Raw genomic sequence first — 27,740 nt, forward strand, 5'->3', positions numbered from 1 at the left:
TGTTTGTAGATTTGGGGGGTATGAATAACAGTTATTTGGCCTTAAAAATAACTAACGTAATGTGTAAGTTTTTTCCAATGAGACTGGAATTTCCAACATATAGTTTAAAAGACTTGCAATGCAAATATTTCCTAAAAATAAAATAGAGTGATGTAGAGTCACTTAAAGGCTTATATGCATAATGCTGGATTCTATTAGGGAAGCTAGTTTGATAGGGTGAAGGGAGCATGACAACAGTGCATGGAAGGCGTTGGAAGTGAGGGAGAGAGCTTTTGACCATTTGTTGTGTGTCATTACAGAGGTAAGCATTAGTATACCTAATTTATAGCTGTTAAAATGGAGACTTCTAGCTGGGCATGGTGGCATGTGTCCGTAGTTCCAGCTATTCAGGAGGCTGGGTCAGGAGGAACGCTTTAGCACAGAAGTTTGAAGCTTCAGTGAGCTATTATTGTGCCACTGCACTTCAGACTGAGTGACAGAGGGAGACCCCATCTCTAAACAAATAAACAAATACATAAATTATTTTTAATGGAGGATTCTAAAGGCTGAATCGACAATTGTCTAACAACTAGTAAATAGTAAAGCTGGGATTCCAACTTTGTCTGGCACTGGAATTAATGTTAACCACACCAAAATTCTTGAGGTAGAGAAGGCTTGAATTTTTACTTACTTTATTATATATCTGCCTTTCTTCTTCACTCTACAACCCACATGCCTCTCTTAATTTTTTTGAGGTGAAGAGTACCGCCATGCAAAACACAGTCACACAGCTCACAAATAAAGCTCACTGACAGGGGATTTGGGGAAATGAGACAGGAAAGAGAGGTCACAATCTCTAAGACAAACAGTCCTACCAGACTACTGAGATGCCACCATGGATTAGAATGCAGCATTTTTATTGTAAAAGTCCACATGTTAGGCAATTCCCTTTGTGAAAAGGTTTCCAAATACATAGACAGGGAGCAGCTTATAATAAGTATTAGATTATATATAATATATATGTTCATATTGCCAATACTATGCACACATTGGAAAGCTAGCTTTTTGTAGTGTCCCCGTTACAGAACACATTTCAAGTTGACAATAACATGTTTCTCACCAATGAAACTTGCCAACAACTCTCCCAAAGAGTCAACATTTAATATATTGACAATTCAAAACAAGAAAATAATTCATTCTATTTACATTTGTTTGAGGTTATATACTGGAGCACTGATATATTAAAGGTTTGTAAAACTGGCAGCTAAATGTGTTTCAAGATTCATCCAGATGACTTGATGATGACTTTACATGGTTTTATACTGACAAAGCTGCTCTCTCTTCTATTGTTTTTAGGTTATCTGTAAAGTTATACTAGCTATGACTTAATTATAACAGTAATAATTTCCATAAAAATAATTAACAAAGGGTGCTATTTTAGAAAAATAAGGATTCAGGATGAGTACATGAAGATAGAGCTCAACTCATCATGTTTTAAGTCTGGAGAAACTGCTTTGTTTAATTACAATATAATCTAATGAGACCACAGTCATTGGCTCAACCTCTATGTAAGTCATTCATTTTTGTTTTTTCGGTTTTTAAAATCTAATCTTCAGTACTTTTTCACACAGAATACTACATTCCAAACACTAGTCAGGTATGAATTTTACTTATTCCTGTTATAAGTTCACAAACAAAATTGTGGATGGGTAAGGACTGACTCATCCCCAAACCTGGAAAAATAATACACAAACTCTAATTATGCCCTAGTAGAGTCATCTCTATACACAAACATAGGACATAAATATTGTTTTAAAAGGAGTATGGACTTTGCCTAAAATGAATTTTTGAAGATGAACATAAATAGCTAAAATTCTTTGGATCCTACTGGTTATTTTTACAAAATCAAATATCACTTGACAACACCTATGTGAGAAGATGAATCACTGGTTTCAGGCCAGCACAGAGATTTGCCAGAAGCATCTGAGGGCAATTCACTTCAAACCATATTTATTGAGCACCAACTATGTGCCAGGCACTATGCAAGGTGCTATGGACCCAAAGAGGAAATGACAAGGATTCTGCCCACAAGGCACTCACAATCACTAGAAGCAGATCTTGAAATGGAGAATAAGTTCTGTTATGATCTATCATCCTAAAAGGAAGAAAAAATAGCGGCAAGCACATACAATTACTTTATACTCTAGTTATGAAATTGGGCATATTTAGAGGTGGCAAATGTTGATTATTCAGTCTACATTTTACTTAAAGTGTTGTAATATGTAATACAAGGAAAAAATAAGCTGTTCGAATCTTCATGCATGAGGGAGAAGGCAATGAAAATTACTCCCTCCATTTCCAAACCCAAATCCTTATAATTACATTCAGGATTCTTTTATAGCCCAAGGACACAAAATAAAAGACAATAGGATGATAACTTCAATCCATTTATTTTGGATCTAAAGAGATGCATGCACTAAACTTGAAGCATTCTAAGTTATTGAAATATTTACATCATTGTACATGAATATGGAGGAAATTTTCTTCCTATTTTGAGATAAAGGCGTAATAGATTTCTGGACTAGGCTTTCATATTTAAAGTGAATTGTGATTTTTCTTAAATGAGAGAGGTATTCTATTGGGATCAAATGTATCACAACTTGACCCGTAGTGAACATAGGGTACAGTTTTGGACCTTTTCTATCTAATTGCATTATGAATCTAGTAAGGATACCACCACTGTAAATAGTCAGGGCTTTCACTGTTTCATTTGCTGTAGCTGAAAAATATATTATTTGGTTTGAATGTTCTTGCTCTAATTTTACTTTGCCTTGCAGGTTTGAAACACAGCAAACATTGAAGTTCAAAGTACACTAACCAAAGGAGGGCTGGGCACAAACAATATGACATTATAAAATTTACCAGGTTTGGACATAGAAACAAATTCAGATCATTATCAACTACATAGAGGATTATTTAAGTGGACTTAGAACAGACATCTCTCCATGAGACTCAGTGAATAAGACCCATATCAATAAAACCCATACCTCTTCACAGGTAGAGGTAGGAGACCCAATAAACCAGATTAAACAGGCAGAAGGCAGTTGGGAAGAAGATCCGAGCATAGGAGTCCATTTTGGCAATGCGGATATGTATCCTCCCATGTCTCCAAGCTCCTGTTCGACAATCTTCAAAACAGCAGAAAAAACTGGCACAGTCCTTGCCGTCCAGACACTCATAGCCATACTCTTCATCTCTCTCTTGAAGGTGTGTAGCATTATTCATTTGAATGGTTGCTGATCTTGGGCGGATATCAATGGTAGGGGCCTGGGATGAGGGTAGGGAAGGAGAGGGATCAGTTAGTTGTTCTTGAGAGATCCTAGTCTGTTTTTCCACAATGTCACCAATGTGATGATGAATCTGAAAATGGGTACTCAGGAAATTGCTATGACATCATGATCTACAATGGTAAAATTGAACTTAGAAAGATAGCACATTTGCAGATTTCAAATTTTGAGCTTAAGCAGTGCAGCTGAAAATAATATCATCAAGCTAATAGCTATAGCAAGGAGATTGAACACCAAAAGAACTCAAAGTTAAAGATTTAAATAAAACCACATGGAGTCTTATTCTAGTAACTATTAGATGTGAAGTTGGTTACATGAATGCATTTAATGGTGCTGCATGTGAGTAGAACAGATAAATAAAAATGCATCAATTCTGAAATCAAATATTGTGTCATGCTTAGTTATAGGCAAATAGAAAACCCGTTACACTGAGCAAATGTATTACATGTTGTTAATAGAAAATGTTAAAATCTATATAAGTATAGAATTCTCCTGATTTTATCCACAAAGGTATGGCTTATGTTTTAAAGCACTATGATATTTTTCCTAATATTCACCATCTATAAGCTTAAGAATGCCAACAATGTTTACCTACATGTGAACGGAAGTTGAGAAAAGAATGTTACTACTTGGCAAATTTCCTGCTAGACCAGTTAGTAAATTTCTATACAAGTATATGATACATTTAATGTTAATTTGGATGATTTAGTTTTAGGATAATGTAAACAGAAATTCTAACATCATGGAATCAGCTATTATATTTAAATAGAAATCTCATTGCAACATATTATGGTAGAGCCAACAGGCCCAAGGATCACTTTGGAAACAAGGAATGGATATTTTAACTCAAAGCCTTTCAAAACGAATATTGTTCTTATAGAACTTACAGGTAAAGTTCAGAAAAACAGAAATCATTAAGTTTACGAAACAATAATGAACCAATCCATTTTGAATTAAGATTTACAGAGTTAAATTTTAGTTTTAAAAGAGTACAAACTTAGTAGGTGTAACCAGTAAGACTCAATCCCATTTTCATCTGAAAAGAGGAAGCTCATTTTGACTTTGATGGATAAAGCAGCCTTCTTTACCTATGACAGCTCATAAGGATTATAGCTTTTTAGCTTGGTGTAAGATTAATACCTATGTGAATTAGTGTATAGTTGCTGAATCAACTCTAGAAGTCTATAGAACTTTCTCCAACATATTATCTCTAGTAGAATGCTTAAATATCTAGTCATAAAACAAAATAAAACACCATGTAAGCATTAATAGTTAAATTCAGCAGTTGCATGCAGTGAATTTCCATTCCAAAAACATTATACCTTGAAGGAAAACATCCGAAGAAGCTTTGGGTGTGTAGACAGAAAAGAGAATTGCATTTGTTTTTAATAAAAAGGAGACAAAAAGAAAAGAAAAAAGAGAGAGAGACAAGATAAATTAAAAATACATTTTGAAAACATAGTAAGTGAAATGAACTGAAATTATAAACACAGAAGGAGAGTTCTGAGCTTGGGATAAAGTATTTGCTTAAAGTTAAGTGTAATTTTGCAATTACTAGTGAAATTTTTAATAAATTAATCTACAATTATTTGACTGAAGAAGCCAGAGTTGTTCAACTGTGAGGAAGTTTTCTATTGCCTGGTTCCCCTGTTTAAAAATACCATGATTCTATTTTCTAATTATCATCAAGGATAATTTAATAGGTGAGTCTTGACACAATTATCCAAAAGGCATATTAAACAGGAAAATAAACTTTCAGCTTCTCATTCCCAGTTTATTTTCTTGCTAGCTCTGATAAATCATCTAATTGCCTAAAAAGAAGTGCATGAAATTCTCAGGTAATTTCATTTTCTCAATTTTTTTTATCCTGTTCTCCTCTGCCTTGTCTTCTTCTGCCATTTCCATGACCCTGAATAAAGGAATCTGCCTCTATCTTTGCAACAAAATCCACTCTGCAATGGCCTAGCTGACAGAGTGCCAAGGGGCTTTTTCCAAAGGACTCATCAGAACTTGTTTGAAAGTCAGTCCTCACGTCCTTGTTATAGCTGGCAGGTAATATGCCAACTCTCAAAAGAACCACCTTCTTGAGGGAGAGTGAAATGGAAAGTGAACAAGAGGGAGCAAACAAAAACAACACAACAAGGAAAATAAAACAAGGATAGAGAAAATGGAAAGTCAGAGAGAGGCAAAACAGACAGGGAAGGGAAGGACTGCATAAAGCATTGTAAATATTTGAGCAATTAAAGACAAGCATTTTTTTTAAAAATCAAGAATAATGACGTTTCTTTCTTTACATGTTTCAAAATCTTACATTCAGATAAACACATTACTCTTGCAGTATTTCACTTGGGTTTCTGGAGCTGCATCGGAATACAACCTAGAATCAGCTAAATTCCCTCCTTAAAATTCAACCTCCAAAGTCTCTGGGTTGGATAGCTAGAGACTATTACGGCTCTCAAAGCAGAAGACCAGGATCCAGGACAGTCAGGTGATTCTCTTTGCCCATATCTTGGAAGGGAATGGACCTTAACTTTCATGGGGAGTTCTATGAGCCAGCCACTTTGTTCAGGTGTGTAAATGGGTAACTATGTGCTCTCCTCAACACTCACAATAAAAAACAGTTGCTTTAGGCATTTGTATTTGTGCCTCATCCTCACTATTTGAAGTCTGGTGGCAAGTAGAAGTCATCTTCCCCGTTTTCAAACCATGGCACTGAAGTCAATCCAGGCTGGTAAGTGTATAAATCATCAAAATCAACTATCATCACCAACTACTAATGTTAAGTACACTCATGTGTCGAGCACTATGTAATATTTTGGGTTTAATTTTTCTGCCCTTCATTGTCACATTTATTTCTCATAGCAGTCCCACAAGACAAGTGTTTTTAAATTATATATATATATATATACACACACACGCAAAGAGGCTAACTAACTTGCCCATATAATAGTAAATCACTTGTTTTAAAAACAAAAAGATACCTTTCGAGAATGAAACAAATAGAAATTCTCTAGTGACAATACACAAACTCCACCTCCACACACACACTAAATCATTTGCAAAAATATAGTCACCCTTGAAACTTCAAGGACCTTATAGCTTCCTAGTGGAATGCCTTAGATGGAAATTTTAATTTAAAACATCAGTAATTTAATAATATTATCGTGGCCAGGCACAGTGGCTCACGCCTCTAATCCCAGCATTTTGGGGGGCTGAGGCAGGTGGATCACCTGAGGTCAGGAGTTACAGACCAGCCTGACCAATATGGTGAAATCCTGTCTCTACTAAAAATATAAAAATTAGCTAGGCTTGGTGGTGTGCGCCTATAGTCCCAGATACTCGGGAAGCTGAGGCAGGAGAATTGCTTGAACCCAGGAGGCAGAGGTTGCAGTAAGCTGAGATCCTGCCACTGCATTCCAGCCTGGGCGACACAGCGACACCCGATCTCAAAAAATCAGTGAAACCTGGAATAATAGCAACTAGAAGAAGGTTGCATTTCTCAACAATGACTTTAGTCTCCACAAAATAAAGAGAGCAGGTAACTATATTTGCATAAAAATTCTGACAGAGAGAGAAAAATAGAAACAGACTTGAGTCTCCCTCAAGTAACTAATGACCATAAATGAATCATTATGGCCTGGCCAAACTCATACATTCTGTTTTCATCTTGGAGCCCCAATTGCTGAGCCTTAGCCTGCAGATAGGCTAATGAAAACAAACTAAACCAAAATCATAAAAATTTCAATGGTCCCAATGGGAAATGATACATACAGGATTTTTCTTCTTTTTATCTTTGTCCTTGCTTGGTTTCCGGTTGCTGACAAAATAATGCAAGGTGCCATACTCCACCAAAGCAGAGAAGACAAAGATGAAACAAACAGATACAAAGAGATCCATCGCTGTGACATAGGAGACCTTAGGGAGCGATTTCCGGGCAATGGTGCTGAGGGTGGTCATTGTCAGGACAGTGGTGATACCTGAAGAGAGGTACAATATATCAGGTCATGTGATTGCATAAGCAAGCTGGGTAACTGAGTCACTTGTGAAACTACACTTGTTTCATGACTTCTGATGGGCAGTTTCAACAACGGGAAAGGAGGTATAAGTGGAATTAATTCACTCTATTTACAAATATTTATTGTCTGTCTACTATGTATCAGTTAAAATGACAAACACTGATGAATAGATTTGTTCTGACCTTTATGTAACTTATATTTTAGTGAGAGAGATATACCGTGAATCATGTCAGCAAAGAAAAGTGTAATGTCACATTATGGAATGTGCCATGGAGAATACAGGGATGGTGAGAATCTAGTTAGATGGAAGGTTCCGAGAAGACCTTTTTGAGGAGTTGATGTTTAAAGTAAAGCTTAAAATGTAAGAAGAAACTAACCTTTTGATTATTATTTGATTAAGGGAGGGTTCTGAGAAAGAGAAATCTTGTCTGTTTTTTAAATTTTTAGAAGACCTGGCACCTGGGGAGGGACAAGGGGCTTAAGATTATTTTGGTAAAAAGGAAGTTATAAAATGTGGCACATGTAGACAGTTTACACTTTGTTCCAAGTGCAAGGAGAAATTATTCAAAGATGTTAAATAGAGGAGGTGGGTTATGTGTAAGTGGCATGCTCTGATTGATGGATTCTTTTTAGATTATTATAGGATTAAAATAAGTATCTCAGAAGTAACATAATAAGTAATATTTACTGAAAACTTCCTTCTGACAAGCGCAATGATAAGCACTTCATATACATTGTTCCTTTGAATCTTCACAGCAAGTATTTTCATTCTGAATATGTAGACAGAAGAACAAGGCTAAATAACCAGTACTTCATCCAATAGTTGGTAAGTAGCAGACAGAATTGAACACAGAAATTACATGTCTGATTTCAAAGCTCTTACTTTACTAATTATACAACAGCACCTATCCAAACCTGTCCTCTCCAGTGATTGTTTAGTGACAGGGAACAATGTCAAGACAACCTATATTTATCAACCAGAGAAGGATGAGGAGATCTCCTATGTAAAAGTTGTGTTATTTATACTAAAAGCAACATGGATTCAATATTCAAATAGGTTCTAGCTCTTGCTATAGGAACTTAAGTCATCTTAACACTCTAGGCCTCAGTTTTCTCATCTGTGGTACTAACTCTTTGAAGGTCTACCTAGCTTACCATTCTACGATTCTAGTTCGGCATTTCTAATCCTGAGTGGAAGCATCTTTTTGCACTCTAAAAGCAATAATCCCACACCTTTACCAGGTTTTGTTATTTATATTTCTTATGGGGGACAGAAATGAAAATAACGTTTGCATCATTTAATGATGTGCAATCATGACTATTACTGTTAACCAAGAGACTTCTAGGGGACAGTCAGATTTTCCTGTGTCAAATGGAAGTGCTAGGGAAACTTCAAAATAAAGAGGTCGGGCCAGGCATGATGGCTCACACCTGAAATTCCAGTACTTTGAGAGGTCGAGGTGGGTGGATCATGAGATCAAGAGTTCGAGACCAGCCTGGCCAACATGGTGAATCCTCGTCTTTACTAAAAATACAAAAAATTATCTGGACGTGGTGGCGGGTGCCTGTAATCCCAGCTACTCGGGAGGCTGAGGCAGGAGAATCACTTGAACCTGGGAGGCGGGGGTTGCAGTAAGCTGCAATCATGGCATTGCACTCCAGCCTCTGTGAAGAAAGAAAGAAAGGAAGGAGGGAAAGAAGGAAGGAAGGAAGGAAGGAAGGAAGGAAGGAAGGAAGGAAGGAAGGAAGGAAGGAAGGAAGGAAGGAAAGAAGTGAGGGAGGGAGGGAGGGAGGGAGGGGAGAGGAAGAAGAGAGAGAGAAAGTTGAAAAGAAAGAAAGAGAGAGAAGGGAGAGAGAAAGATGAAAAGAAAGAAAGAAGAGAGAGAGAGAGAGAGAGAGAAAGAAAGAAAGAAAGAAAGAAAGAAAGAAAGAAAGAAAGAAAGAAAGAAAGAAAGAAAGAAAGAAAGAAAGAGAAAGAAAGAAAGAGAAAGAAAGAAAGAGAAAGAAAGAAAGAGAAAGAAAGAAAGAGAAGAAAGCAAGAGGTAGAGAGACTTGGAGGGCAAGAGAAGAAGATACTGAGAAAAGCACCAGTGTCATACAGGAAAAGAGGTAAAGCTTTTACTCTCTAATAAGTAGGTAACTGGTAGAATATGCTTAGAAGAAAACTGAGAAAAGCAAAAACACTCTTGAAGAAAGGATAAGTAAGAGGAAATAAAATTGCTGTTATCTTCCTAATTGTTCAAGTCTTTGAGCCATTTTTGAAGGGTTTAGCTACATTTCCAAGAACCATGTGGTTCTCTTAGGTCATTTAAGTGTAACTTAATGTGAAAGTTTCCTAAATACATACTGTGTTATGAAATTCCAGAGAGTGGAAAGACTAGTGTTGGTTGAAATAACGATAGAGGAAAGGTAGCCTTTAATAGAGGAAAGAGGTGATCAAGTGAACTACGTTTATAAATACCATCGGCTCTTTTCTATACTATTACTGATTATGTAATAACCATTTTCCCTTTCTAGTCTGTATACTCTACGACAACACAATCTGTCTTAATGCAGTGGACTGGGACTCAATAAATGTTAGCCCAATGTATGTGTGAAACAATGAATCAATGCATAGTATATACATGAAAGATCAAAGATGCTCAATCTACATTTGATAATAGGAATCCATAATTATGACTTTTGGGAGATATTTTTGATTGCAAAAAACAGTAGTTATTGATCTTTTCCTTTGGCCAGGTACTGTGTCAAGCAATTTTTCTCTATTATCTCACAAGATCCTTATAATGATTCTATAATGTAAGTATTATTATTACAGGTAACAAACACTGAGCACTGGAAGAATAAAAATTTGTTCAAGATAGAAAGTGGTAGAGATAAGATACAAACCTAGGCAGCCCGACATCAAATACTGTGCTCTGAACCACAGTATTTTAGCTCCATAAATACATGAAAAATATGTGGAATGAAACGCCAGAGATGGGACCTATTGTAGATTCCCGACTGGGGAGGTGCTATGGGTCTGGCATCTTCCATGTTGTCATGGTAGAACCTTAGGGAGGTTTGAGATCCTCATCTACAAACTGGGAGTGGTGGTGATAATGATGGGGAACCTTATCAGTCTCTTGTGAAGATTAAATTTAAAAATGTGTGTAAGGTACCAATACCTAGTAAAATCCCAATAAATATTAGGTATTCATAGTATTTATTTTAGGAAAGAAAGTTCTATTTCTTAAACTAAAAAACATTTAATTAGGTTGTCTATGCATTAATTCATGTAAGTTCCTCATTGTACCTGATCACAACTGATATTTTTGCAGAGGACTGAAAAACTAAATTGGCACTGTGGCCTTCATTTTACAATCAGGCCTGAGGCCACACTTGACCCTTGACAAGTGAAAATGTCAGTATTTATGGTAGGTACTATAGATTAGTTAATTTTTTTTTTAAATGTGACATGCGATAATTTGGAAGAAACAAATTCTGACATGCAAGTTAAATACTGATCCAGCAAATTGGGAAAATGTTATTTAGGCTACATAGACATTCATCACAGCCATGTAGAAGTAGACTCTTGAACAAATTCCTCAGGATATTTTCAGGGCTCTGCCTGGAGTCACAGGAAAGAGACGGCGGTGACATCAATAGTGAGAGGCAGAGCAGGGATGGTTTATATTGGCTCCTCAACCAACAATAAGACCGCTTCCATTCTGATAAGTAAATAAGTTAGACTTCTCTTACCTGGGGTAGATGAAATATATCCATAGCTTTTACCAGTTCCTCCAGTCTTGGCATGAAGTAAGCTCTTCAGGGATGTTACCTCACCTCCAATCAGTTGGGTGAAAAATACCAAATGGTATTTTCATTTCATTCATTGTCAGTACACCAGAAATACACCTCACCAACTACCACCTGGGAACCAAACTACATTCACTTTTATATGCTCCAAGATGATGGCTACCCATACTCTAGGACTCTGTGCTCAGAAAACAGCCATTATCTCTGAGTCACGTGGATAAATTTATCTTGCTCATCAAACAACATGGCTTAACTGTTCTGTGGCAAGAAGCTTAAGCTCTGCATGTGCTTAAGGTCATCTCATTTAACTCTGGATTGTAAACACTGGAAAAAGTAATGGGACTCAGTGAAATCTAGAGCAGGATTATAAAAGGTGACTGCACATTTGAATCACCTGGGGATGTTTTGTTTGCTTGTTTTTCAATCCTAACACCTAAGTCATGTTCTAAACACATTAGATGAACATTTCTTGGGGTTGAACTGAAGCATCTGAACTTCAAAAAGTCCTCTAGTGACTTAAATGTGCAATTAAATTTAAGGAGCACTGATCTAGAAAAGTGAGACAGCAAAGTTAAAATAGAGAAACTGGCTAAGCTCCGCTTCTCATCTGTACCTACAATTGGCCTTCAACAAGGCCTCCTACCCAGAGCAAACCTATGTCCCATCAGCTGAGGTGCAGATCTACTGTTTCCTTATGTTGTGACTTTGTGTATGTCATCAAACCTTGCAACAACTCTGCTTTCTTAGCTCAGCTCTAAACATTGTGATAATAATGATCATTACAGTAACTTCTACATGCAGGTGTTGTGAAGAATAGAAAAGACATAGAGACAATATTGAGCATTCCTGACTTATAAATTATAAACAAATAGAAGTACCTGTCTGCTGTTTGTTCAAGGGCCTCTCGCTCATTCCAAAACTCACTCACTTTGATCCTTTCTTCCACCATAACCCTTTGCCAGTGAATACTCATTTACTGAGTGGGTTAAATGAGCTACCCAAAGAGTAATGAGAGAGATTTTGGCCAGCAAGAATCCAGGCTTCAAGAGGAGGGACTGATTGGAAATCTCATCCTTAAAATGTTTTTGGGAAGTGGGTGGATTGGAATACGTCAATGTATTTGCTCTATCCATTCATAAGTGTATACATTAATTGAACAATTATTTGAGGTACCAGTCATGTTCCAGGCACTGTACTAGAGATGTACAAGACTGACATTCTGACGAGAGACATAGAAGCATGTAATGCAGTATATATCCATTCACAGTGACGAGTAAGGATCCTAAAGTAATAGGCTCAACATATTTGCGGTTTGTTTCAGCATGTAGCATTAGACAAGATATTTTAATTTTTGAGAAGTACTTGTAACACAAAGTACCACATATAACAGGAAAAATCAAAATAACTTTCTTTTGAAACAGATGGGAAACTAAATTAGGTTTGGAAGAGGACAGATATGCAAATGATGTCTTTTTTCCCCCACTAATCACTTCTGCCCTCAGCTTAATAACTTAGTACAGACCATTTTGTCAGAAAATGATTATAGTAGCCAACATTTCTGAGGCTTTACTTTGTTATGTGCAATTTGCATCAAATACTTTATTTAACCCTAGTAGAACCCAATAAGTTAGGTGCAGGAAATTATACATGTTTTATATATGAGGAAACTGTGAATTAGAGATTAAATGACATTCTAATGTTATACTAAATGTGGGATGTCAAACCCATATTTGTGGGACTTCAAAACCCAATTTCCTAGCTATTACACCCTACTGACTCTTTAGACAGTCAGCAAGAGATGTGGTTCTAGGTTTTACATAGCTGATGAAAGGGTGTTGAATTTTATTCACCTCTCACAAGCTTTAGTTTCACTTCAGGTTTTAAAATGTTTCACGTGTTGGGCTTTGTTTTAGTCTGTGTGAGTCTTCTTCCCCATGGGAAGAAAAAGATGTGAAAATTCAAGACAAAGGTTGCCATATATATTAGATTGAGCAAATTGCAAATAATCTTAAGAGTCGCTTTCTCTCCTAAAATTTCACAGGTAAATATGTTTTCTCAAAAATATTTTTTTCCATGGCTCTTCTGTAAAGAGCCAATTACTTCAAATGTTATCCCAAAAATTACTCATGTGGCAAATAGCCAAAAGTCAAAGGTGTGCTGGTAAATGTGTAACAATTAACTCTAGAAAATAGAAGGCCCTGATTTTTATTGTTTCCATGTTCTTAATATGTCCTCCTTGGCTGATTTCACGTTATCAGTGTGACATCACCGAATACTAAGTTGGGAAGAGAGAAACACAATCAGCTTTCACGAGCTGGTGCAAGCAGCTTCAGCATATGACCCAGAGACCTAAACAAACACATCTGTTCATATTAAAACAGTTTTTAAAAACTAGTTAACTAAAATTTCTTAAGAAAAGTTACTCAAGAAATCCTATCCAGGAAACTAAGGAGAACCAAACTGCAGAAGTAGGAAACCTTAAACACTGTTTTAAAAAACGCCAATTCTCTTGAACATGAAACTAATGGTATTTCTATGCAATTGCAGGCTAAATTGAAAGCAGATCAACATAGAAATGGAAGTAAAAATTACTTGTATTTGCCACTTATCTTGAGAAACTGCAACATAAACAAAGGTGTCTCACCTAAAGATGTTCTGGCTGGAACAGCATCCTTATTGATCCAGAAAGACACCCAGGATAGGACGACAATGAGTGTGCAGGGGATATAGGTCTGGATGGTAAAGTATCCCATTCTTCTGCTCAGATCAAAGTAGACAGACATAACCACATAATCTCCTGGAACAGAGCAAAGATAGCACCACACAACCCTTTATCAATCACTGGAAAGCATTTTAAAATAAGCATATATTCAATGGTCATGCACACACATTTAAATTAAGAGTTTTCTACAAGTGGTATGGTGAAAACTATTTTTGCCCACTTGGGTTAAAAAACAAAAACGAAACACAACCTGAACTGAATCCTGACTCTTTCGGAAGCAATTTGTCTACTAGATGGAAGGAAACATTTTTAGCATACTGATATATTTTCTTCTTTCTGTGCTTTCTGACGTCCTCTCTTCCTACTTCACAAACGTTATAAAAATGTTTGTTTGGTGAGAAGGGCAGGGAACAGTATTTCTACATTGTGCATATCTTGCCTGCAATTCATTCTAGGTTTTGTAACAATTTCCTCTTATTTCTTAGGATAAAATCTTTATCTATAAAAACCAGACAGGAATATCGTGGTGCTTGACACTAATAAATGAACATTTTACTCAGAATGTATAACTAAATTCCTATGATGTGACATTTTTTCACATGTTAATTGAATCATATGGTTTTCCTTCATAGCAGTTACTTTAAATTTTGAATCTTCATTCGTGTGGTGATTTTTGCAGTATCTTTCCCCCCACTGGACTTTATCTGCGTGAGTCCACAAACAGTGCCCATTTAAGCCCACCATTGCAAATGCTAGTACTTAGCCTTCTGCATGACTCCAAACAGGCATTCAGTAATATTTGTCAAGTAATTGTGCAAATGAATTCATGCCTTTATAAATTCTACAGATAAAATTCTCTAAAAATCAAGAAGATACATTATGGAACCTTTGAATTAAAAAGCAAAATTTGGCCTGGCATGGTGGCTCACGCCTGTAATCCCAGCACTTTGGGAAGCTAAGGTGGGCGGATCACAAGGTCAGGAGATTGAGACAATCCTGGCTAAAAAGGTGAAACCCCATCTCTACTAAAAATACAAAAATTAGCCGGGTGAGGTGGCGGGCGCCTGTAGTCCCAGCTACTCGGGAGGCTGAGGCAGGAGAATGGCGTGAACCCGGGAGGTGGTGATTGTAGTAAGCTGAGATTGTGCCACTGCACTCCAGACTGGGCAACAGAGCGAGACTCCTTCTCAAAAAAAAAAAAAAAAAAAAACAGCAAAATTTATGTAAATAATCCAGAGAATATATTTAGAAAAACTACTAAAAGAATAAAGGAATAACCACGTAGCCGTGCATGAGAACAATTTATTGTGACACAGTTTGAAGTCTCTGACTTTTTAAAGTCATGATGCATAAATTGCTGTTAAAATTCCATGTCGTTCATTTTGAATTATCCCAAGTAAAATTTTAAAGCATTTTAATTTTTAAAATCAGAAAATATACTACAGGAACACATCCCAGTTACTACACCTTTTTAAAATACTCTTAGAGCATATCAGTTTCAAATATTGTATCTGCACTCACAATGTGGGATGAATAAATGAGATAGCTTTTCAAATGTTGCTTCTTTTTTCTTTGCTAAGTTATATTTTGCTCTAAAATGCATAGATAATTAAATTCAAATCATATCTTTTAGCTTGATTAGTTGGCTTTGTGCCTACGTTTCCCTACTTACATGCCTGATTTAATCTGATTTGAAAATAAGGTGCCCTAGAAGCCTCATGCAGAGAAGATTGACTTAGAGGGGTGAGTTATTACTACTCAGTCTAGTTTTTCTTTCCCACTCTCAAGCTTTACCCATACCCCGCAAAGCTGCTGAAATAGAAAGACCTTTACTGGATGCTCTTTGAGGGAGTAGACTGTTGCCTAATGTTGCATTGTTTCCTAAGTGGGGTTTTGAATGCCTCTTAACACTGCTTTTTGGCATACAGTTACTTGTTTAAGTCAGACCTGGTTGATGTAGTGATCATGACCTAGCACTGATCAGGGAATTCGGCTTCCAATGGGACACCAGTTTCCTCTCAGAGATCAATAAGTAGCAATTATTTAGCAACTGTGCCTAAAGACTTGAAGGTAGAAATTTTTTATCAATGATAATAGATTTTAGCTAATTCCCACAGCATATGCTTCCCTATGTTAATTTATTGAACATAAGCTATTTAAAGCCATAGAATTTCATAAATTAGTTTGGTCTCTGCTTTTGTCCTAATTTAGAATATAATAGACACAGGCTATGATTGAAGAGTAAAAAGATTTAATTTGAGATGACCTCTATTAACATCCATCTTTTTCTTTCTCATTTCTTTGATCAGAATACTAAAGGCAAATACATCCTCTCTTATTCCAGTTAGGAAAAGCAAAGTAATAAAAGAAGATTTTTCATTTAAATAATAATATTTAGGGGTACCTTTTCTCCTATTTTCCCAGTCCTTGAGCTTTCCGCACATTTTAAATATGTTTAAATAAAAAATTATGAATTATAATGTTTTAAATAAAGCTAGACAATTTTAGTAACTTCTTTTCACCTTATCATGTAAGTGAATGAGGATCTGCACTTTGGTATTAATGATCTGGCATTTTTAAAGGTGAACTTTAATTTTGTCCAAAGTTAACAAGATAATTACCTCAATTCAATTCTCCACTTCCCTTTAGGTCACAGTCTAAACTTCCATCGTCCACTTATCTATCAATTTCTATTATAAGGTAATGGCTTCTGAGCATCTCTCACCATTGCCAGCAAGTCTACAGCTTTTCTACCAGTGGATTATGGACTCAAACTTGAGAACAAGCCATTTAAAAGCCAGGCAGCTTCACGGTGACAGCCTGATGCCTGTCATATCTCCAAGGCCACGTCGCTTTCTGTATTCCTAAAACCTCCTGGGCTAAAGAGCCTATAAAATCAAATCCCCTTAAAGTACCGCATCAGTGATTCCCCAAGCCTGAATGGTTTAAATGCCAAGCAAGTCAAAGGTAGTTATTTCTGCCACTTCAGATTTATTCCTCCTATTGATTTATCCTAACATATGACATTAAAGTTATAGTATTTTATTTATTAGTTTCATTCCTGCTTTGGTCTTAATTTAGAGTTTATAGATGAAGGCTATGATTGAAGAGCAGAGACATATAATTTCAAACAACACTCATTAATGTTGATCTTTTTTTGTGTGAAATTCTTATGTCTAGTTTTAGGAAGAGAGTATCAATGTGGGGTTTTTTTTTAAGCTGTAGTGGTAAATAACCATACGGTAGTTTTAAAATTTAATATTTAGTGGAGTGTTTAGGTTCTTATTTTCTACATGAAACTATCTCATCTTAAAAACTTGAAGATTCCACGGTAAAGAAGTCTTTGCCTCTATTGAACCCCTGACATAATAGAAAATAATTTTCAAGTTGCCAGTCATGAAAGCCTACTATGTGTAGACACTGGGCTGAATGGTTTGCATATATTATCTGTAAATATCCTAAATGCTTTGTCAGGATGGTAAAAAACAAAGTATCAAATGTATCTTTATTTTGTTCCTCTCTCGCCATTCTTACTCAACTAAAACATAGTTGAATAAAGTATATCTTATTCTACTAGGTTAACTTTGAGGGCATAAATAGTGCTGTACTCTTCTTTACATTCCTTTCTCTAGCTCCTTTTTAAAGCCCACAGATATGTTTAATCACTGCTATGCATAGAGCAGTGTATTAGGTAATGTGGAGATTAAGACATAGGGGGCCTCATAACTGATTCTAAATTAAGTGTGTTAAAAGGACATAAGATTATTCTTTTTCTACAACCCAGATAGACAGAGAGATGTTCTGGGACAATGCATTCGATCTAGCTTTAGCATCCCTCATTAAACACTTGAATTGGGGGCATAAATCCATGAGGCTGATTTTGACCAAAGGCATGCAGGAGAGTTGATTGAGTTTTCATTTGGGAAAATTGTTTTCTGAAATTAGATCTGTACCTCACTCTAACACACAAAATAAATTTAACATGGAACAAAGATCCAAATTTATGAGCGAATATAAATACTACAGAATGAAAACTATAGAATATCTATATAATCTTAGTGTGGAAAAAGCTTTGTCAAGTATAACATAAAATTTAAAAGGCATAAAGGAAAAAAGTTATGGATTGACTGTGTAAAATGTAAGACTTCTGTGTTATCAAGACTGCTATCTGGGCACCGTGGCTCATACCTGTAATCCCCTCACTTGGGGAGCACAAGGCACATGGATTGCTTGAGTCCAGGAGTTCAATACCAGCCTGGGCAACATAGTGAAAACCCATCACTACAAAAAAAAAATACCAAAAATTAGCCAGGCATCGCGGCATGCACCTGTAGTCCCAGCTACTCCAGGGACCGAGGTAGGAGGATCCCTTGAGCCTGGGAGGTGGAGGTTGCAGGTTGCAGTGGGTGGAAGGACATCCTTCTACCACACCTCAGACTCCTGCACTCCAGCGTGGGTGACAGTGAGACTTTGTTAAAAAAAAAAAAAAAAAAAAAAAGAAAGAAAGAAAGAAGGAAGAAAAGAAAAGAAAAAGAATGACTGCAATAACCAGTTTTAAAAGGCAAAACATCACATTTGAATGTGGTGAGATATTTCCAAAATAAATAAGAATTCAAAGGCTAATATCACCAATACATAAGGAATTCCAATTTGTCATTGAGGAGAAAAAAAAAAACCTAAATTTTTAACTAAGCTAAAACATGAATGAAAAACTTATAAATACAAAATATTTGAAAACTCAACTTCAGAGGGGATCAGTGAAATCCAACATCTAATAATAGTATTTCATTGTCAGCCTGGCAGATTGAGGAAAAAATAAATTCCTTGGTAATGTTTGGTCCTGAAAAATATGTGGACAGGGATCAGAGGTACACACTCTTGGTGGGGATATACAATGAAGTGAACTTTTAGGAAGATAATCTGGAAGTATATAAAAACATATTTTATTCTTAAATGTCTTGGATAAACATGACAGAAACAAAAAGTTGTCAAATATTGCCACTCAGTTGGCACCAAAATGTTCTCATGGTTTGTCACGTGCCTAGAAGTCTAGGTAGAATACCCAATCTTTGGGCAGAATCCCAATCCCTGAGCTTAAGTGATCCAGAACATTATTGTGTATAAAAGATTTCCAAATTAATCAGTTGCTAACTTCTATAAATGCTACTCCCAGGCAGTTTCTGCATTCATCACTTGCCCACCATTCTCGGGGTTGTTTATTCTCTCATTAACTCTTCTGGAGTACTTTCAATATCTCCTGCCAACCAGGTCCTGTGAGGTCAAGAGAGGGAAAAAATACATAGCTAAGCTCTAGCTTTTGCCATCAAGGAGTTGTCAGGCCAAGAAAGTCATATCAATATATTATCACTTCATAATGGCACAAGAGCTCTAATATAACAGATACATGCCAATTTATCTTACACACCACAATTAAACTTTCTGACAGGCACATTTTTGAAAATTCTGAGTAAATAAATCTATTTTCACCAAACTTAAATAGGTCTATGCTCCTCTTCAGAGAAAGCCTAGGCTTCTACACCTGGCAATCAAGGCTGTCTGTAATCTAAATTTAACCTAGGTCTTTCTCTCTTATTATTCTATTTGTGTCCTCTGAGCCCTAGACAAATAAATTAAATATTTTTATTTCATGCCTCTATGATTTTTCTGTCTTTATTCTTCCTGCCATCATCTCTCTCCTAGATTGCTAAATAATCTCTTTACTCTTTTTGTTCATTCCAACTTTCTGACCACCTACGCCACCACCGCCACCACCACCCCACACATATTCCACAATGCAACTACACCTGTGCTATCTAACATGGTAGCCATATTAAACACACTTTAAAAAATTAAATTTACTGTCTTAGTTGCACAAGCCACATTTCAAGTGTGCAAGAGCTACCTGTAGCTAGTGACTAGCATACTGGACAGTCCAGATTACAGAGCAGTTCCTTCATCATGGAACATTCAGTTGGACAGTGCTAAATCAAGCTTTTTTTTTCTAGAATACGTATTTGTTCAGGTCATTCCCTTTGAGCATCTCAGTATGAAATTTACACTGCTTAACATGTGATTCTGGCCCGGTTTACTTCGATCCATCCTGAACCGTCCCAGCTTTATAATCTCCCCACTTTGAGCTCAGCCATATGATTTATTTTCTGCTTTTCCAAGGGGAAACTTCTCATTATTTTGACCTTGTTTGCAATATGTTGCTCTCAACTTCCGAAATGTTCTCTACCCCTCTGATCATACCATATACATATAAATACCTCCAGACTCTTCAATAATTGCCCATTGATATCAGGACACAATAAAATTCTTTAACTTGTTCTCTAGGGCTTCATATGTTGTTTTGCTTTGTTTTGTTTTGTTTTGTTTTGTTTTCCCTCACTATATTCTCAGACTCATATTCAATAGTGATTCTTCACTGACTGGGGTTCCTGTAGTTCTTTACATGCCTTCCTCACCCTGCTTCCTCTTCCCACGGGGTTCTTTCACCTGCTGCCTCCTCTGGCCTCAACTCTGATATCCCATCTTTCTTTACTCAATTAACTCCATTTATTTTTCAAATGTCAATTAATGTATCTCATCATGAAAGAAGCTCTTATTACATCAAATGTCCTCAGTAAGACATCATAGTAAGAGCTCAGTAAGATCACAATAAAAATATATGATGGTGAATACTGAATTATATTCTAGATTATTAATATTTTATGAACTCTATAAGGGATGCAGCTCTAGCTATTTTCCTCACTATTTTATTTTGGGCATTTAGCACGGTGCCTGGGACATAGAGGGAATTCCACAATTATCTGTTACATAAATAAATGCTTTAGCTCAGAATGACAAGAAGAAAATTCTAGATGAGCTATACATCAAAAGTCTTTAAGACCAAGGTGGAGATTAACATGGGTTTTTAAGATATTAAACTTTTACATTACAAATTATTGCATCTGGAAAAATTTTTGCTGAACTTAATGTCAATGGATATAAGGTCACAGTGAGCTGTTAGCAATCTTAACTGCTTGCCAAGAAAAGAAAAAAGAGAGAAGGGAAATCAGCTTTATCAGAGTGGCTGCATTATGTTTAGTAAAGTATTATTCAGTGATTTGAGCTTCTCAGCCAGATCCAATTAGCGAAAGAAGAGAACAAAGGGGTTTGGCTGCTAAAACACAAGCGTCACAGTCTGCCAAGCCTACTAGGTGTGTTTTCGTTTAAAAACTTTGCCGTTCTCATTTCATCTATTAAGTCCGTGAAGAAGAACAAAATAGCAATTGAGGAAAATATAATTTTAAAAAGTGCATTAACATAATTTTTCTGGTTTAAATTTATCCTTTAAAAACTCCATCTGAATATCCACCTAGGACAGGGGTGGAGAACTATAGTGAAGAATGAGAACTGCTTTGAATCATTTTCCCTAGAAGGAGAGCAGTAATTTGTTCCCTCCAGGCTGCCGAGGAGGGATGGTCTCAGTCTCGTAGCTGAAATGGCTTTATTTTGGCCAATGGTATTTCTCTAGAAAAAGTGGCAAGTAGTGAGGTGTCAGCAGCCAACTCCTGAACATCTGAGAGATGGGTGTGTGAGTTCAAGGAAGGTGATAGGGTGGCAGGGGCGTCAACAGTGTCCACTGCAAGGGCAAATGTGAGATTAACTGGGTTCAAAATTCGAATCGTGTCACTAACTGGTTATGCGATTTCAAGCAACTTTTCTATGTCTCTGAGTCTCAACTTCTTTATCTGTAAAGTAAGGATAATAATGGAATCCACTTCGCAGTAATATTGTGAACATAAAAAGAGTGAATATACATGCCATTCTTGGTACAATTCCTGGCACATAGGATGGTATGATAATGTCAGTTATGACAAAGCAGAGTATCTATGAAATATGATTGAACACTGTTCTGACCCGTAATAAACATAGGAGAAACTTACCAAATATTTAAAAAAGAGTTAGAGTTAGAAAGGGTCTTAGAATAAATCTATACCAACCAATTCTATTCTCTTAGAGATTAAGCAGTTGACATTCATCAAAGAAGGATGCTTTATCCAAAGAGACAGAGCTACCTAGTGGCAGGCCGAAGACTCCTGCCTTATAAACCCATACTCCTTCTGTAGAAAACAGCCTCTGCATTCTAAATCAGTGGTTTGGACTATGACGATAAATCCAAAAAACAAACAAAAACAATGTGGAATGCTGACTAATTGTTGAATGTCAAGAACGTGGTTGATATAGAAAGCTGGTTTGGATAACTGGGGCCCTCAAACTCAAACAGAGACTTCATTTACTCTTGAACCTTATATAATGCACATATTAGCTTTAGGAAGTTGAAAACTCATTTGTCTGGAATACCAGCCTGTGCCTGACTCAATAATAGCAGAAATTTTCTCTTGGCAGATAGCTTTAGACGAAAGAAAGCTCAGTATTTGCAAAGCCTCCAAATGTGGTTTTCTCTAGGTTCACAGAGTGAGGTCTTTGCTAATATCCCAGTTTTCTGCCTTCCTTTACTAGAAAATTCTCTTTATGCAAGAGGTTCTCTTTCTCACCCCCCAAAAAAGCTACCACAGATGCCTAGCCCAATGTGGAATTTTGTAATGCAATTCATTTGTCTGAGTCCAAAATCAAATTCCAAAAAATGCAGCAAATATGTTCACCTTGGGATACACATAAATAAAACAACTCCAGCTCAGAAATCTAAAACTACAGCTACAAATGAATACATTTGCTACTTTGATCCATCAAAAGAGACAGCAGTTTCCCAGTATAATTAACTGTAACTCCTGCAAACATCTAACTAGATATTAAAACATGTTTTACATAAACGCAGGGCGATTCACAGCAGCAGATCTAGTCCCAGGATTCAAGCACATGCGATCATGATAATAAGGTACAGAAATGCGGGTAAGTTGTTTAAATTCTCTCACTAAAGTAGAAATAAACAAACTTATTGCTAAGGCTATTGGGAGAAACACATTTGCTAATGGTAGGGAAAGTGTTTTGTCATCTTTCGAACACAGAGTATAAATAAAGTGGTACATAGAGCTTTTTTGAGGACAGTCGATTAGAAAAATAACTTCTGTGACATTGGTAGGTAATTTTGGTAGGTAATTTTCCTGTTGAGTAATTTTTTTTTTAGCCTTTGTTAAAAGGCTGCCTTCAGCCTTCAAGAGTAATAGTAAAGCAGCGAATCTTAATCTTGTTTCTACTAATATTAATGCATCCATGAAAGCCAGTAATATACTATTAGAGTCATACACTATTAGAATCAGTAATACATTATTAGCTCTCACATATTTGCATTAGTAAAATTATGCTCTTCTGTTCAACTCAGATTTCGAGAAACAGACTAATTACATACCAACAGGTTTTGTCAGAAGGTAACAAAATATTCTTTTATATGTAGTTAATGTTTGTATAGAGTATGATTGTGACACTAACAGATCTAATTTACCTTCTGCAGAAGTCCCATTTGGGGAGAAATTTTAAAATGTGAATTCATATTCCATTCTTAACTCTCATGATTCAATGGAAATAGTTTCAGCACTTCAGAAGAGAGATGCCAATAAGAAGCAGATACAACAGTCTAGTTGCATCTATTAACTCTGATGATAAAATTAGCTTTAAGAGAGAAAGTGGGATCTACAGAGGTATCAGTGAAGATCTGATAAATTCTGAGTAATCTTGCAGTCATTTACTTCTACTCAACCATACATAGTTAGGTAAGTGCTAGATATCCTCCTCTGAGTAAGAGATTATAATTGATTTGTCAGAGTTGGAATCCCAGAGCCACAGAGGTGGGGTTGATATGTTACATTTTGCCCTTCTGACATAGAAATGATGAGACTGCATTTCACGGATAAAATGAGTAGAAATTCTATTTATGATGTGTGAGAAGAACAAAGAATTCTCAACAGAAAAATGCCTGGTCCATAGGTCTATCCTGAAAAACAGATGCCTTATCCATGGGGAACCACTTTTTCCATCTACTCGGCAGACAGAATCTTGTTCTCCTGAAAAATTACTTGGTATCCATAAATTTATAAAAACAGGACAGTATCTTTAGTAAGAACCAAGTTTTTGTCCCAAATTGGTCAAAAACTAATTTGTGATATTAGGAGGTTATGTTAACTAACCAATCTGAGACTCAGTTTCCTATTTTGTAAAATAGAGATGACAAAATTCTCCATAGCAACCTCACAGAGTTCTTGCAATACCTGTTGCAATAACTGGTTGTAATTAATCAATAGTTGGTGTAATTACCACCATTTTTGATCCTCCTCTTGGTGCCGAAGGCTCTGCTAGGAACTCTGAATGCCACCCAAAACATATGTTTTACTATTAGAAATGTTTCACTGACTAATATACATAGATTTCAAATTTGTGGTAACTTCCTTATAGCTACTAATATTGGAGTAGGTATCTCACCAAGTTTTGACCCTAAATCCAAGGCTTACCAATTATTTTTCAATAATTCTAATAAGGTAACAGCTGCAAAGTTTAGAAGGAGGGCAGTATGAACATTGGGGGACATTTGAATCATGGCATATGGATTCAGATTATATTTAGATGGATGCTATCTTGTGGATTTGAAAGTATGCATGCTAAAAGTCTTTATAAATATTTATTCTATATAAATTTAATCTTTATCAATAATTTGTATTCTTTAATAATTATAAATATTACAAATTTTTGTTCTTTCTTTTGGCTCATAGTTTATTTCATTGCTTGTTTAACATTCCTACCAAAGTTTGAGAACTACCAGAATTTAATATATTTAAAAAAAAGAAGGAAGTAGGAAGAGAACACAGTGGAGGAGAAAGAAGAAGAGAATAGTCGGGAATACTCTTAAAGTGATGTTTCTAAATAATATTTTTTATTGAACATTGGTTTCATAATGTGCTAAAAATAATGACTTCTTCAATCAGGAACATTTGATTTTTGTGGAAAAGCATGTGATACCACTGGAGGTTCACCATGCACATTAGCACATGTGTGCTTCTGCACTAGAAGATGTTTGCCTTTAACTTAGCATTTTCTAAAGCTATATTATCACAAAACTAGGTTTTTAGGAAACATTTACTATAGCCTACAGTACACATATTCAGCTGGACTTGCTGTGGGGGACACTGCTCTTTAGGAGTCATAATGTCCTTTGTCTTCCTTCATTTTTTCCTGACCTGTGAAAAGAAATATACGCCCTTTTAGAAGTATTGGAAAGAAAAGATTCCACTGTTTCTCCTCTCACTTTATTCATTTTGGTTATCTAATTGGTGAAATTAAGACATTTCACCACTTAGGTGTTTTCTTACTGAATGGATCTCATAATTCCTTGCTTTTGTCCTTCATTTGATAAGCTGTCTTGAATCAAGGCATGGATTACTGTTTAGATGATGACCTCGTGGTCTCTCTCCGTGCCTACTATGGAGACTCAGTGAGTGTCAGCCAGCTATTCCAAGCAAGTGTATGGTCTCCCACACCCACATCTCTCTTGAGTTGGTTAATACCAAATATTAGCCTTGGTGGAGAAAAAGCAAGAATCCAAGCTGTAAATAAAAACAAATCCTACAAACCAAGGCTACCTGCAATCAAGATGATATTTGAATCCTATCTCTTCAATTTGCAACTCTATCTCACAAATGGGTCAAAATCAAGAGATAAAGAGAGAAATGTTATTAATAAATATAGCCCCAAACCCAGAAACCTCTTTTGGAGAAATAAGCGTATTAGTAGTAATGCTTTATTTTTCTTGTCATATTCACCTTTTTGATGAGCCTGGGTAACTTTGCATTTTTGGCCGGACCTGATTAACGTAACCCAGGCACTGACATTTTCTTAAAGAAAAGGCTCCACAGAGGTAGAGAAACCTAATGTTATCAGAATATCGAGCTTTCTAAAATGGCTTTGAAAGCAGCTAGAAAAGAAAAAAAAAAAAATTGTTCAAATTCACACAACTGCAGGCAGTGGTTGCAAAAGGTCAAATCACAAAATGTTCCCCAAGATGTCAAATCACTCCTGGGGATACTCTGCAAAATTATAGGTTTAAAAACTTGACCTTACTTGCTCTTTATTTCCAAGCACTCGATTTTAAACTACCACACCCCTGCCCCCATGGAATCTTTCACCCAGGAAGTTTTTCATTTTGTGAAATTCAAGGATATTTTTAAGATATCTGTTAAAAATCATTGCCAATATGTATTTTAAAACCTCTGTACATTTTACCATACTATATAGAGTTGATTCGAAAAAGCTCAACTTCTCTGAATAAGGAAACTTTCTATGTTGGTGGGCAAAGCACTGGATTCAAAGTCAGCAGGCCTAGCTTCTAATTCCTGCCTACATGTGACCTTGTGTGATCTTAGGTGAATCCCATCTCTTCTCTAATTCTCTTTCTCTTCCCTATAAATTATAACAAATTCAATTAAACAATAGATCAGTGAAAACTGTATGTAAATGTTAAATTTAATTTGAATATTTAAAAATTTATAGTGTTATTTAAATTTACATACATAATATATATGTCAAATTCTAACAATGGAAGTTCTAAAATTTATTTTTGAAAAATTAAGGAATACAACATTTGATGAAAAATTTGAAAAAAACCTTTAATTTCTTAGTTTGACCTTTATTTGCTTTATAATGTTGAGCAAGAAATGTTACCTTACTTGTCTGGTCTGTTTTTTTCGCAGATGAAAAAGGAAAAAATTATCATCTGTACCTCATAGATTTGTTGAATGGATTAAATAAATGATTCCTATGGTGTTTTAGCACAAGGACTCAGATCGGGTGCTTAACAAATGTTATTGAATGTTACTACCATTTTTTTTTTCACTTTTTAAATGTTTTCACATAACTCATAGGGTCTTATAATCTTGAGAAACTAGTTGTATATCACAGTTGTTTGTTTGGGTTTGCATTTACCAAAAAAAAAAAAAAAAAAAAAAAATCTTTTATGTTTTTCTGTACCTGTCAGGAAATCACATGCTTAGTCTCATTCTTTCGTCTTCCTGTTTTAAATCTAAAAATCCTATACCTGTACCTCTAACAAGATCTTTTATCATGCATTGTAAAGCCAAGAAAGGAGGACAATCTTTCTTCTTTCCCTGGCAAGACTCTACTACAGCCATAGAAATATGAGAAGGCAACAGCTCAGCCATGATATAAGAATGCTGCCTAGTAAAGGGTAGCAGGCCTTGTACACTACATGAAACTCTGCAGATTAAAAGCTTCCCTTCAGGGCCATCTTACCTCTACTCCACTGTTAGGCATAATCACCTCTGTACATCAAAATCTTTTGTTGTGACTTGATCGTGTCACCAAGTAAAATAACATGACGACTTTGGAAAAAGCAGATAACCATATGCATTTTCAGATTATATTTGGAATTCAGAACCAAGTTTGTCTTGTTTTTCAGTTTACATGCCAAAGAATGACTCCTATTTATTTATTTATTTATTTACTTATTTTTGAGATGGAGTCTCGCCCAGGTTGGAGTGCAGTGGCGTGTTCCTGGCTCACTGCAGCCTCTGCCTCCCGGGTTCAAGCTATTCTCTTGCACCAGCCTCCCTAGTAGTTGGAATTACAGGTGCCTGCCACCACACCCAGCTAATTTTGTATTCAAACAATGAACTCTGGCCTCAATCTGTTTGCCATATAAGACATTGAGTCTCTTTCATTTTATAAAAGACAAACCGGGGGTTGGGGGGAGGTTAGTGTCAAGCATTTTCTGTCCACAGGGAAGATTTTGGTTGTACTCTTGAGCAGAACAGACTTCTAGGAGCCACTGCTCTGAGAGAAGAATCCTGTGAATCAAAGTATGTAGGCATCTGCCCTATATCTGGCTTCTGCTACCGTAGGATTAATATAGGGGATTACCAAAGGCTC

General features: G+C 36.1%; 1 protein-coding gene across 1 annotated transcript in view; it reads right to left on the minus strand.

The window, feature by feature from the left end:
* Window positions 1-879: 879 nt before the first annotated feature.
* GABRG2 (gamma-aminobutyric acid type A receptor subunit gamma2) overlaps window positions 880-27,740 on the minus strand; it is an 89,760-nt gene continuing 62,899 nt past the window's right edge. The window contains exons 7-9 of the mRNA XM_008015221.3: window positions 13,785-13,937; window positions 7,098-7,303; window positions 880-3,306 (exon numbers count right to left, since the gene is read on the minus strand). Of these exons, the coding sequence (XP_008013412.1) occupies window positions 3,031-3,306; window positions 7,098-7,303; window positions 13,785-13,937 (635 nt within the window). The 3' untranslated portion in view covers window positions 880-3,030. The remainder of the gene's footprint in view (window positions 3,307-7,097; window positions 7,304-13,784; window positions 13,938-27,740) is intronic.

Source organism: Chlorocebus sabaeus, chromosome 23 (genome assembly GCF_047675955.1).
Source record: "Chlorocebus sabaeus isolate Y175 chromosome 23, mChlSab1.0.hap1, whole genome shotgun sequence".
NCBI classification, from domain to species: Eukaryota; Metazoa; Chordata; class Mammalia; order Primates; family Cercopithecidae; genus Chlorocebus; species Chlorocebus sabaeus.